General features: G+C 42.5%; 1 protein-coding gene across 1 annotated transcript; it reads right to left on the reverse strand.

Moving 5' to 3' along the window:
* Positions 1–1,666: 1,666 nt before the first annotated feature.
* On the reverse strand, positions 1,667–2,969 carry LOC120704825. Its single transcript, XM_039989358.1, has one exon. It carries the CDS (start codon positions 2,783–2,785, stop codon positions 1,982–1,984), a length of 804 nt encoding a protein of 267 aa, XP_039845292.1. The 5' UTR covers positions 2,786–2,969; the 3' UTR covers positions 1,667–1,981.
* Between the last annotated feature and the right edge of the window lie 11,362 nt (positions 2,970–14,331).

Below are 14,331 nucleotides of genomic sequence, written 5' to 3' on the forward strand. Positions count from 1 at the left end.
CCAGATTTTTTCGCGACATCTATGCTACTTTTTCATTTCATACAGTCCCAAATCCCAAACCACATAATGTTAAGCGAAGTTAACTAATCCGGTCCACGCCTACTTGTACGTGGAGGTTCCATATTCACTTGATATAAGGACATTGACGGCTGGCATCGGTATCACTTCTAGTCAGTGGTCCAAGTGGGGATTAAATGGGTCATCTGTGATATCAACTTGATCAAAAATTGAGTTCATCAAGTCTGGATCTCAGAAGAATATGTAAACATGTCTACTCATTTAGTGAACACAGAATTAGTGGTGAAGATAGCTACCCTTTCCAAAAAAGAAGAAGAAGAAATTTGCTACTTCCCCATTTCAGCATATTAGTTACATAGTCATATAGGATGTAGGATGGTTTCCATACTATTACTTACATATTCATATAGGATGTTTAACTTATATAGTGCTATAATAAATGAGAGAGAATAAAAAGAGTGCTATAATAAATGAGAGAGAATAAAAAGAGTAAGAAATCGGGTCTCATACAAGATCTTATTTCAACACCAAAACATATGCACCAGATACTATCAAATCTTGCGTTGGGAGTGATAGTGTCTTCATATTAAATATGATGGAGAACAAATATAGTAGCTGGAGGAGAGAGAGTGAGGATCCGCACCAAGATATCATAGGTTGTAGACTATAGTTTCTAAAGGTGATATTTTATTAATATGACAACATAAACATTACTCATAATTACTATGGGTTGGGATTGCCCTAACCCAAACCACACGGTTTTGGTACCGAGATCAACAAGTTTTCAAGATCGAGAAAAGGAACAAAAAATTGAAATCTCAATTAGATGCTAGCTATCAGACAGAAATCTTCTTTCTGTATTCATGATTAGACGATTCTCTTATGTAAGACAGCTTGATCAATCCGCGACAGCATGCCAACCAAAGATTTTGTGAAAATTACATGTTGTGGAGGTTTCTAGAACAACACATGTACAAGTTCCCTTGTGGTTAGCTGGACAAGAGGAGCTGAGGAACCAGACCCACACAACAAACACACATGAGAAACTTCTACGGTTGAATCACTACCAATGTTTTTCTTGTGATGTGCTAATGTCTTTCCTACACTACTGGAAAAAGGCCCTTAGGCACCGGTTGAATAGGGCCTTAGGTACCGGTTTTTCCAACCGGTACCCCGAAACCGAGACCAAAGACTTTTTGCTTTAACACCGGGTAACACAACCGGTACCAATGGCATTCATTTTTGTCAAAAATATGCACGCAGTGGTGGCTGGGATTCGAACTTGGAACTTCTTGCGTCACGTGCACCTTTCTTACCATCTCACCTACACATCACTTGTGATGGGAAGAGAGATATTTTCCTTTTGAAGTAACCCTTGGATGAGCTTTAGGTATCGGTTGATAACACTAACCGGTACCTAAGGCTCATCCATAGGTACTGGTTGATGGTACCACCCGGTACTAATGTAAAAGTTACCACCCGGTACCTATGGTGAGCCTACCAACCGGTACCTAAGGCTCATCCATAGATTCCATCAACCCCAAAAGTACCGGTATGAAGATGAACTGGTACCTATGCTAGCATAGGTACCGGTTCATTTTGATACCGGTACTTTTAGGGTGGACCTTTGGCTTGTTTTCTACTAGTGTTAACTGCAACAAAGTACATGTCACCAGCAAAATATACACATATAGTGTGTACAACTTATATATATACTATATGCATGCATGGATCTAGCTTGCAAACATGGCTTTGTGCAAAATCTCTCGCTCACCAAGCTCTAGTGTAGCTGCCTAGCTATCTCTCTACAAACATGCTTTGATCCATGCACAAGCATCATGTACTGTACTACTATATACACTGCACCATATAGCTAGCACATACACACTTCACACTTGAACGAAAATAAGCTTGAGACTAGCATGCTATGGACATATATGTGTGGGACGAGATGTCTCCTTGATTAGGCGATGCCGGAGACCGGCCGCGCCGGGTACCCGCCGTACGAGTAGTCCGGCGTGGCAGTGGTGGTGGCGAGGCTCTGCTGCGTGCGCAACTGGTCGTAGAACTTCTTGATGAACTCCTCGGCCTCCCGGTCCACCTGGCCGCCGTCCCCGGCGGCGTCGTCCCTCAGCGGGAACGGCGAGTCGGTGATCCTCAGCTGCCTCACGTGCGCGGGCGTGCGGCCGAAGCTCGCCCACAGCGCGGGGGACGGCGTGGCGATCAGCGCGAGCGGCGACGGCTGCTCGGCGCCCGGCGAGGCGTCGCCGCCGCCGCCGCCGAGCAGCTGCTCGTTGTTGTTGAGGATCTCGAAGACCCTGGCAATGTCCGCCGCGTCGTAGTTGTACCACCCGGGCTCCGCGCCGTTGGCGCCGCGGTGGGTGCTGCGGCGGCTGTTGCCGCGGCTGCGGCGCTTGCCGGTGGGGATGAGGTGGAGGGACGGGTACGAGGGGGTGTTGCTGCAGCTGAACTCCACCTCGCGGCCGCCGCGCGGGTCGTAGACGGCGAGGGCCGGATCGAGGGCGCGGCACGAGAACTGCGGCGGCGGCGGCGGCACCGCGGCCTCGGCCGCGGCCTTGTCGTGGTGGTGGTGGTGGCCGTGGGCGGTCATGAGGTTGCCCAGCGCCTTGCCGGCGATCTTGCCGCGCTGGAGGAGGAGGTGGAGGTCCATGGCCAGCTTCCGCTTCGACACGCCCTTGCGGAGCATGTAGAGCACGGCGCGCACCACGTGCCACAGACGCCGCGCCATATTCGGCTCCACCGCCATCTCCTGATCGAGATCAGTTGCTTTGCAGCTGCTCGACTCGATTTCTTGAACTGGCTCTCGAGGTTGTTTGCAGCTGGTTCGTGGTGTGTGTGTGTGTGTGTGTGTGTGTGTGTGAGAGAGAGAGAGAGAGAGAGAGAGAGAGAGAGTTCCTTTGTGGGGTTGCTTTGGAGGGTTTGCGTTTCAGCACGAGGAGGAGGAGGGTGGAGGTGGGGGGTTTTTATAGGGAAGCTGCTGGTAACAAAGCTAGGAGATGGCTGCCCAAAGTGGCTAAGCAACCGGTGGAGTTTGTTAGGGGTTTTCTTCAGTAGTGGGAGCATGGATCTACAGTCTTTGGTGGGGCTCAACGGTTTTTCTCAAAATTGTTTGTGCAAGATTTAATTTTATATGTTCTTTCATTTGCTGAAGTTCCTCAGGGTATTCTGGTTTCGAAAGAAAAATGAAGATAAAGTTGACGGTTAAGACTCATGGTTTCAAATAGAGGGCTATAGCACCGCTATAGCTTTTTTAGAGGGTCGCCACTACGCTATTTGTATTTGTGCCGCTATGATAGCTATGACTGCTAAATTATAGGCTGCACTAAATGGCGTAGCGTTAGCGCCGCTATAGCCTTATCCTTAACTCAATGCTACTGTTTTGGTCTTTTGAGTAATTGAATATTTGATTGTGTGAATTTTGTTGTATTGTCAACTTAAGTAATGTTTCCGTAGCCCTAGAAACATATCCATGTTTATAAAATTAGCTAATTACTATGTTTTTGTGCATCTATTACTTGTATTTTTCATGATTCAGTAGTAAACCGTTATTTACCATAGCCTGCTACAGCATCAGCTACAGCCTCTTAGCTTTGGGGAAAACTACGCCGCTATTTGCCGTAGCCCGCTATTTAAAACCATGTTAAGACTAAAGTTTTACTTCTTTGCATGTGTACAATCATGAAAATAATGATACGAGCCTCTAGCACTATTGCTAAATTTGATATACAATATGCTCATCTATATGAATACGAATGCAACCTTTAGCAACGAATGCTCGATCGATTAATCACTTTCTTCTTAGGCAAGATGTAACAATATCTGATCTCTGGGATGGGAGAGAATGGAACATTACTTTTCGCCGCTCCTTTGGGGTAGAAGAGTTAGCTGATTGGGAAACTTTAAGGGAGAAACTCCAAAGAGTAACTCTGCAAAGGGGCAAAGACATCCCTATTTGGGAGCTTGAAAAATTTGGGCAATATACAACCAGATCGATGTATCGTTTCCTCACCTATAGGGGGGTGATAAATAAAAGAATGGAGAAACTTTGGCACACAAAACTTCCTCTTAAACTGAAAATCTTCATGTGGTTAGCAATACAAGGGAGGCTGCAAACTGGGGTTGCCCTAAAACAAAAAAAGTGGAAGGGGGATGAAAAGTGCTGCTTGTGTAATTCCCTAGAGACTGTTGACCATGTCCTCTTCCAGTGTGTCATGGCCAGATTTGTGTGGGCAAGTTTCAAAGAAATTCTGGGGTGGGATAGGGTCCCAAATAGTCTCACTGACCTCTTTGATCACTGGATTACGTTAGGGCGTCCGAACTATTACCTGATTCTCTTTCATGTTGTGATTATTGCTTGGGCGATCTGGGTGACCAGGAACAAAATCAGAATACAAAACTGGTTCCCCCAGTCTCCAATCACAGTTCTATATAAGATAAAACTTTTTGTGCAGAAATGGTCGATGCTACTACGGAAGCCCATGCGTGAGAAGCTGGCGACTTCTTACTCTACCATGGAGCGCTGGCTGAACAACTTCGAAGAGTCAAGAACTCCCAATGATGAAGACTGGTGGACCTAGTGTTCCTTTCTTTTTTCTCTTGTGTCTGTCGGCTGGAGCCAGAGTCTTTGTCAACATATTTTGTTATCTCTGTTTCTTTGCGTCTACCTTTTGAGGGGAGCTGCGGGCTCTAGGCTAGATTTCTCTTACTCTTGTACGCCTCTGTTACGTTGGTTTCCCCAACGAAGTTTGTACCAACTCTAATTGCTTTCTATAAAAGCAGGTGATCTCTTTAAAAAAAATTAATCACTTTCTGGACTAGAACGTGGTCCAAGTCTGACCATCCGATTCGACAGACACAATCAGTGGCGAAGCTAGCCCAAAAAATGACCTAGGGCGGAGTTCAACATCAAAATTTTCGCACGGCCAAAGTGATGCGCCGAAGATTGCTGCCCGGTTGCAAGCGCCCGCGGCAGCGGTGCATGGGATCCGCTGACGCGGCTGGCGGGTGTCGAGTTGGGGTTGCAGGACGGACTGACGGACGGACGCGGAGCGCCATCGTGCAACGACAACAATGCATCGGCGTGAGTGCCTGAGCGAGACTGCAGGTAGGGGGGTGGATGGTGAACTGCCAAAGTCGCCAGCGGCGTCTGGTGGCAAGAAGACGCATCGTTGGGCTGGGGCTAGGCTGAACCTCTTAAGAGGCTACAGCCCACTCGACCGGACGGCCCACGAGATCACGAAGTCCTCTCGTGCAGTGCTCCATTGGCCCAATCTGAGTCTCGCAACTCTTGGCAGTAGATGACCGTCGTCCTCACGTTTGGGGGAGGGGGGCGCCATCGCACCGTCATGAGCCCCGGTCGGAGTTGAGAACGGGGGGATATTGTCAGCACCCACGAACCGGAGGAAGCATCTACTACTATGGACAGCCCCACCAGAAATCCTAGTGTTAGTTTTGGTGGCAGCGAATGGGTTCGCTAGATGTGCCTGCGCGCACGTATCAAGCCCAACCCATATAAATGCAAGAGAGTCGCTGGTTAAAATACTGAGTGCATACGAGGAGGAGTATCGAACAACTTATATGAACTCTTACTCTTTACTCAAGTAATTTGTCCTTTGAAAGTTAATTCCTTTTTCTCCTCTGTTCTTCTTATGTTTCTAAAATCCATCCTACTTCTTGTTCTTCGTTACCTTTGTTGTTAACAGTATGCTCTAGATCTCGTCTAGAAGCACCTAGGGCGGCCGCCCGGGCTCGCCCTAGTGGTGGCTCCGCCACTGGACACAATGCAAGCTATGCAATCAATTCATTTTGTTTTTGTTTACGCACATCATGATGTATCATTCCAAAATTATGGAGCCTGCTGGTACCGACGAGAAGGCGTGCATAGCCAGACTAGATTTTACCACGTCCTTTATCCTATCTACAAAAATCCTTTGTTCTTCATTCTCTATAAAATACACAAGTCTAACAGACAATAGTATTAATGTGCCCATTTTTAATCAAAAGCATGTCGATTTAAAAAAGTTGAAAACTGATTTATTGATTTCTAGGTTTTGAAACCGATTCTATTTTGGAGTGGAACGCTGACAAGTTGATATGCAACTAGATGTTGATAGAAATAGTAAGTATCCCCGACCTTGACTAATCAAATTTAATAAAACAGAAATAGAGGTAAAAACAAAATATCATATAATAAATTATTAAGAGGATTCTTGTAACAAATCAGAAGTCATTTATACATCATCCACATACACAGCACAATCCCCGTGGACCCATTTCTGATGCGAAGCCATCCTGCCTTGGGAGTTGGAAACAAATAAATCCCATTCCCGTGCAAAATTAGGCATTATCTCAACACTATGGTGCAATATTTGGTATTGGGATGATTTATCTACGGATAGTGAAAAAGAAATTTGTCTTTCATACCGTCCCCTGCCTTCACCTTTGTATCTGCTAAATATGTACCAATCCCCACCTGGCAAGATACATTCGGAATCACCGGTCCGATAATGCAATGGAGAGTCTAGAGAAGAAAACAGGGGACACTTGTTGCGAAATGCTTATTGGCAGCAATCGTTTGTGCAATTTGCTCCTTGCTGATCGAGTTCTAGAAAGTCTACTGTGATGCATTATTCTTAACTACAAACACTTACTGTGTGAAATATCTAACCTTTGTCATGTCAATTCTGTTTCTCTTCTCTGTGCAGGAGTTCTGTTACTGATCAGCTCCACTCCACGCCCCCAAAAGCCACTTGAAAAGTGATTGCACCATGGTTTAAACCTTTTCCACGTTTGTCAGCTACGTGGTACCAACCCCACACACCAACGAAAATGCTCTAAAGCAGATCAACTAACTAGTGCAATTATTGGACATCTCAATTTACTTTGGAAGGACACTTGTTGCAAAAAGATTCAGAGATTAAGCATGGCCTGTGCCTTAGGAGACTAAAAAAACTTAAATTAATTTATACATATACCCACAGCCTTTTGTTTTCTAGGATAGTGGATTTATCCATGAGTATTAGCACTATCAGTTAGCTAGATGTTTTTCTTTCTACAAAGAAGTTATCTAGATATTTTTCTATTATGTTGCTAGTATATATAAGCACCGTTTGAGTGCACACTATTCTGTTTTTTTTCTCTCTTTCAATTTAGTTGATGCTCAGCTTAGTCCCTTCTATATTTTTGTTTAGGCAGAATATTGGGCACAAGTTTGTGTTGTTTAAAAGCTAATGCAGTTATATGCTACTGTAATTTTTATAAATGGAGAAAACTCACATAATTAAGAAATATAGACGTGCTTGCCTTAAATACATACATCTTGTCAGTATTTTATATATATGGGAGCTGCACGTCTTTGTATCAAGAAGAGATTGAAATATCTATCAGTTTGACAACTCCCCCAGCCTGCTAGGTTTTCACTTGCGTGCAGTTGCAGATGGTTACACACGCATATTGTACTGCCCATGCTAACCACGAGATTTGCACTTCTCACTTTTATATTCTTCCACTTCTTTCATTCTGCTTGGGTTTCTTTCCTTCTTCATGCGTGAAATTATGCATTTGGCAGCTTTTCATATGGGGTTCTTATTGTTACACGGATTCATACTCTCAAAGACCGCTTCCTTAGTGTTATAACTTTGTTGGACCGCAACCTCTTTTTAGGTAAAGTAGTTACAAGAGTCACTTCCCTAGCTAGCTTTAGCTAGCCGACCCACTCGCTCAACATGCAAAAGATTGTGGGACTAAACCCATGGTCAATTGTGTTATTAACATGATGACATCAACCACTGATTACTGTATACCAATTGACAATACTGTGTGCTTTAGGACTCATGCAATTTAACTTCCGGAAGAGTAATAACTATACTTATTTCTAAATCAATTAAGATTTCCACCAAAATTTTTGGTTTGGTCCGTCTTGTGTCCTTGATAGGTGGGTCTTAGTTCATCCCCGTATGCGAGTCGGACCAGCTCTCCATCCACGACTCGATCACGTAAATCTCTGTAAATTAACATGTGGACAACTATACGTATACGATACTTATCCATCTTGTATCCTTGACAGGTGGGCTTACTCCATCCCGTATGCGAGTCAGACCAGCCCTCAGTCCACGACTCTATCACGTAAATCCCTGCAAATTAATATACGGGCAACTATACATAACCGATACTTATACCAACTTTGCCATATCAACATACGAGTATAATTGCCTAGTATAGATGTATAGTATGAATATGGTGACCCCCGATAATGAAAGCACCATTGCACAAACAATGCATATAAAAATTTGAAAAATGAATCATCGCAAAAATAAAGGAATTCACAAGCAAAAACCTAACACACCCTCATCAAAAGAGTGTACAACAAATAGCTAGAATCTTGCATATATAGAAGATGGACTAAGAATGAGCAATCTATTATCTTATTATTTGGCCAACAAATAGAGCCTCCACGTTTGATCTCAAAGCCTAGAAATTCCCACATTAATCGAAGAAAATAAGAGAAATTGAAATTACCCACCACTGCCATTATAATAAAATCGACTCAAAATACTCTTGTGTCTGACTAAATATAGCCCACTATGCCATGATAAAGAAATTAATCCAACCACTGTCATTATGATAAAAATCGACCCAAAATACTCATGTGTCTAACTAATTATAGCCCACCACGCCATTAAAAAGAAATTAATCCAATATTTAACATAGTAATGAGACTCCAAACAACTAGCGTTGGGTGAGCTAGGAGATTCATAAAAATTACGATCATAATTTTTAATTCATTTTATCTACGTGCTTAAGTATTAATAAAAAAATTCCGGACAAGTTTCAAAAAAAATATTTGCACACCATAGCACCACGCTGGAAAAAGTAGAAAAGTTGTAGGCTCACAATGTACTGAGATATCTTATTATTTGGCCAACAAACATAGCCTCCACGTTCGATCTCAAGGCCTAAAAATTACCCACCACTATCATTACGATAAAAATCGGCCCAAAATACCACTGTGTTTGACTAAATATAGCCCACCATGTTATTATAAAGAAACTAATCCAATATGTAATATAGTAATGAGACTCCAAAGTCCAAACAACTAGCGTTGGGTATGTTAGGAGATTCTTAAAAATTACTATCATAATTTTTAATTTATTTTTTCTACAGGCATAAACATTGATAAAAAATTCTGGACAAGCTTCAAAAAAATATTTGCACACTACAACACCACACTGAAAAAAGTAGAAAAGTTGTAGCCTCATAGTTTACTGAGAAATACTATCATTTTAGTTGAATAATTGTAATATTATTTTTAGCATACAATCGAAATATGTACCAACAAAGTTAATATATGTTTTATTTACTAACATTTCAGTCAAAAGTCATGTTGAAACTAATAAATAGCGCTGAAAAAACTAGAAACAACTTTATGTCAACTATTGTTTATCTCACTATCTTAGTCAAATCAGTTGCAGCATATTTGAATTGATTAAATGAGTACCCAAGGCTAAGAGAGGAACAAAATAGGTGCACTAAATTCATATTCCATTGAAAACGGTAAGGGGGATGGGAAAAAAATAAGAAAAAAAGGAAAAGGAAAATGAAAAAAAGGAAAGACCATAAGCCAGCGCGGATACGGAGTGGACGACACGGAGGGATGGAGTGTGGAGTGTGGAGGAACTATTATTGGATTAGGGGCAACAACGAAGAAATAAATAGTTGGGGTGAATAGGATTCACATGCTCTATCGATTCTAGAAATTAAGTTGGGAATGAGAGAGTAAACCTCTCATTTTGTCTTTTCCCTTGAGCAACCAAGATAACAACAAATAAGAAGCAACAACCCCAGCAGGTGAGTACTAGGAAGACGCCAAAAAGCTGTCGCAAATCATTGACTTAGGATCCAAGTTAAATAAATAAAAATATTATGCTATAACATTAACTGTAACACCTAAACCTAAAAAAATAGTCAAAAAATTTCTTATGTAAAAAATAATACTACCTCTAAATGAATAATAATCTGTTTGCCATTGACGCGATCCTCAAAACACAACTTTGAGTACTATCAAAAAATGTACACTTTAGTGAAACTAAATATTTTTAATCAACGTATACAACAACAAACTTAGAACTATCTCAAAATGGTATCCAATTCAAACCTAGGAGTATGAAAAATAAAATCAAATTATTGATCCTCAAAATAGCTTTAATAGATCTTGATTTTCGTCAACAAAAAAATTGCTTTATGAAAGCCGATTAAAAAAGTGTAACATTAAATATACTTCCACCTAGCCGCATAAATAATAAATATAAATAATTAAATAATTTAAAATATAATATTAGAGATGGTAACATCTAGCCACACAAATACGCGGGTGGCCTTCCTAGTTAGTGTACACAAAATAAGCTGTGTTACATTAAAGAAAAACGACTGTGAGCGAGCTTGGGAGAGGAAAGTGCAGAAAGGAAACTGAAAAGCATGTGCTAGTTTAGTTTAAATGGACTAAGAAAGAAGGCTTGTTGAGTACCAATTTACATATCTTTCAGGAATTATTATACAGTCTTCTGCAATAAGACATGCATGCAAATGGACATTTTCTTAGGGTTGAAGGCAGGAACTACTATAGTCTACGAATGAATACAAACACTTAATCTGAAACTTTGATACCATTGGCCATTGCTAACATATTCCAACCACGGAACCCCCAACAAGTGGTGCAATGCCAAGAAAGTGACCTGCTGTGAGACCACGGCAGTGACCCGGTCTGCAAACTGCATGATTGGCACGAGGGGGTCGCTTTTGTGTGTGGCGGAGAAGAAAACAAACCCATCATAAACCCTGCCCTACTGGCCCCGGCTGTCGGCCTTCTTAATTAATCATCAAACTAACCAATCAAACCAACGATATTTGAGACGCAAAACGCTCGTTCTCTCAGCGTGCTCCACATGTACAGCAGGTTCGGCGAAATTTGGGCACCGTGTAGTTTAATTTCCGTCGAGATCTGAATGGAAGACGACTCACTGGCTCTGAGCTGGGGTTCTTGATGGAGATCTTGTCTGTGGCAGCAAGCTACCGCGCAGTCGATTCGATAGCGAAGTTCTTCCATTTTAATCGTTGTTAAGGAATGGTTGGTGAAGTTTAAGCCAGATCGCAACACTAATGAGAATAATCGCATTATTGGCATGCAGTTCTCTGATCCTGGCATGCTGCAGTCTGAGCTTCATCCATTATTTCATGAACGGTTAAGTTAGACGAAAGAGAGAATGAACACGTACACGTGTCAAGATTATTATTAGCTTATCTACCACCTGCACACAACTCGCCTTTGATTGTTGGATTGGCGTGTCAATAGGTATAAATCAAAACATGCAGAATATCCAGGCAGATCCTGACGATTGCCTTGCATTGCCTACCCAACCATACTACGTGTTACATGTAAAGAAGTAAAGAACCAACTCCTAATTCGTACAATCACACAGCTCAAATCAATGTCATGCCCGACTAACTCAGTGTGATTTGAGAAATCACTGTCTGAATTATTGTTGCTGAATTTTAGTCCTAAAAGTCCACCCTACGTGTTGGTACTCTAGTAACTCGTCGAACGATGCAATTATTATGCTTCAGACAAATGGCTTTTTTCTTCTTTGGAGCGATATGCATGCTTCCGTTCTTGCTTTGTTGCAGCCGTGGAATGCAGCAACCTTGGCACTCTATTAAAGGAGGAGGAGGACAAAGAAGATGGGCCCCTCTTGTTCTGTCGATAAGAGAGTGTTCACTGCTTTGTTATCTGATCCATGGAGCATTGTTGATCCATAATGGAACGGTCTAGAAAAGGAGGACCTGTGCGATTCAATCGAGTAGCTAGCTAGCATTTATTTCTTTTTTCTGAACATGCAAAAGATTAGCGTGTCATTTCGTTAAAGGAGCAAAATTAATTACACAGTAAGATTTATGATGTAACTCGGAGCACTGTAGCAGGTCCGACAAAACAAGAAGGATGAAGAGCTATTCTCATATTTTTAACTAGGCAACCATATCAAAGAAATAACATAACAGTAATCATCTTTCGGTCCATCATACCTTCTTTTTACTCATTGTGCTTGTTCATGGTCGCAAAGCTTCACGCTTGGCGTCTTGTCATTTAACTCTCTTCACTTTAATATAATACATGCTCACGCATGTTCCGAGAAAAAAAAAACTGTCAATCATTCAGGATGAAACAAAACTAACTGACCGGGCACCGCAAGCAACCCTGTTTCTAAAGCTGTTGCTTTTCTTATAGTTGCCGAGTAGTTTCACCAGCTAGAGACCCTGTACCTGAATGATCAGTCAGTTCCCAAAAGCCAAATTAGGTACATGCCTGTAACTTTGCAAGCCTCACCGTCACAATTGCCAGCCCCACTACCACCACCCCTGAGCCCCAATTCCTCCCCTCTCTCAGAGTAATCAACTCTCATCACAAAGGTGAAAGCACACAAAAACATTAATTAATTAAGCCACTTATTAGCACTCCTACCTAAGTACAGAAACCTGTGATCCATGAGTAGGAGATATAACTTTTTAAGTTGATCAGTCGGTGTCCTTAAACTGGTGCTGGTCTACACGGATACTAGAAGGCGCTTACCGGAGATGTGATCCGGTGCGGTTTCTGCTGGTTTTGGAGGCAACTGGGCAGACAGGGCAAGCATAACGTTGAGGGTGTTATATTTAATTAGGGCTCTTTTGATCTTTGAATCTTGGTGCATCCTACTTTAATCAGCTTTGGAGAGCATGCTTGCTGCTTGTGGCCTAATTGGGGGACGGATAGGTCTGAATGCATGCTCTTTGTAACCGGTGTCCTTCTCATAGTTTCTCTTTTATTTGCTCTTTGTGTATTCAAGCTGCAAGTTGATGAACGAAGTAACTGGAGATTGGCTATGGAGTACTGTGTACGTGGGGACTAGGAAAATCATCAGATAGCAAACATACATCTTTGCACTTTCTGCAAAGTATTATTGCATTGTCCATCAAGTTGCTGCTCTTTTAATTTTACAGTAACTGAAACATTGGCTACGTGCAGCAGCAAAGCAAGTGTGGTATCTTGTATGGGCGCTTGCCCTGAAATATCTGTGCACTTTGTGCAAAGTTCTATGATCGGTGCTATTTTTGTATCATCGCAATGTTTAGCAAGCTGTTTTTTTTTTCCTATGGCTATGTGCAGTGCTACCCTGTGGGCCTTTCGCACTGAAAGGTTTTGCACTTGCGGTCCCCATGAGTTTCACGAGGTCTTTGCGCTACAATTGCTACTTCTTGCGAGGTGCAAACCAGCAGAGAAGAGAAGTTTCCTTGTGAGGGAGAAAGGTGCAGCCTTGTGCAGAAGAATGTATTGGGATGGATATTCATGGCTTTTGCGGTGAATAATGCAGCATTGCAGGCTTGCAGCACTGTTTACTGATTTATTAGAAGTTTCCTTGTGAGGGAGAAAGGTGCAGCCTTGTGCAGAAGAATGTATTGGGATGGATATTCATGGCTTTTGCGGTGAATAATGCAGCATTGCAGGCTTGCAGCACTGTTTACTGATTTACTCCACGAGGCTGAGTTGAAGCACCACTCTAAGCCTTTACTTCCAAGAGGCAGCGACGACAGAGATTCGTCTGTTGTCCGGCACTTGGTTTTGTACCTGTTTGAGAGTTAAAATCACATGAAAGGTTATGAAGGGTTTGTTCGTATGGTGTCCATGTTCCAACCAAATTGTTGTCCCAGTATTACTGTATTATTATAGTATAAGCCTGCAGCCTGCTGACTAACTGACGACCGACTGACATTCCTAATTTGCAAATCGGGGCCAGGAAACACGAACGGGCCGCGCCAAGGCCGGAATGGCTGGGCTGTATTGAACTTGATGGGCTAGACTGATATTGGGTGGGTGCAGAAAGCCTGACATGAGGTCTGTGGCGGCCCAAAACTTTTGAGCCTTGCGGGGTTGCATACTCCACGCATCATAAAAGCCCAAACAAAACAAGCCCACGGCGTTCCCATTTCTTTTTCCTTTTTTTTCTTTATTAATTATGGCACGTGGCCATAAATATTGTTCCACTCCCAAGCTTGAATTGACAAGGCTGCTTCAAATCTTTCTGATAGAGGCAAGTTGCAGATAAGGCTGCTGCTGTCCATAGCCAGCATTAGATTATCCGCCGATTTAAATCTGCTTGATCAGCTAAATTTCCTACGACCAACAGCCCAACACACACAGAAAAGTTTTCAAATTAAACTGGCGACGTGCTCGGCCTCGACGCCACGCAGCGGAACAGGGGTCAT

Source organism: Panicum virgatum, chromosome 4K (genome assembly GCF_016808335.1).
Source record: "Panicum virgatum strain AP13 chromosome 4K, P.virgatum_v5, whole genome shotgun sequence".
Lineage (NCBI taxonomy): Eukaryota > Viridiplantae > Streptophyta > Magnoliopsida > Poales > Poaceae > Panicum > Panicum virgatum.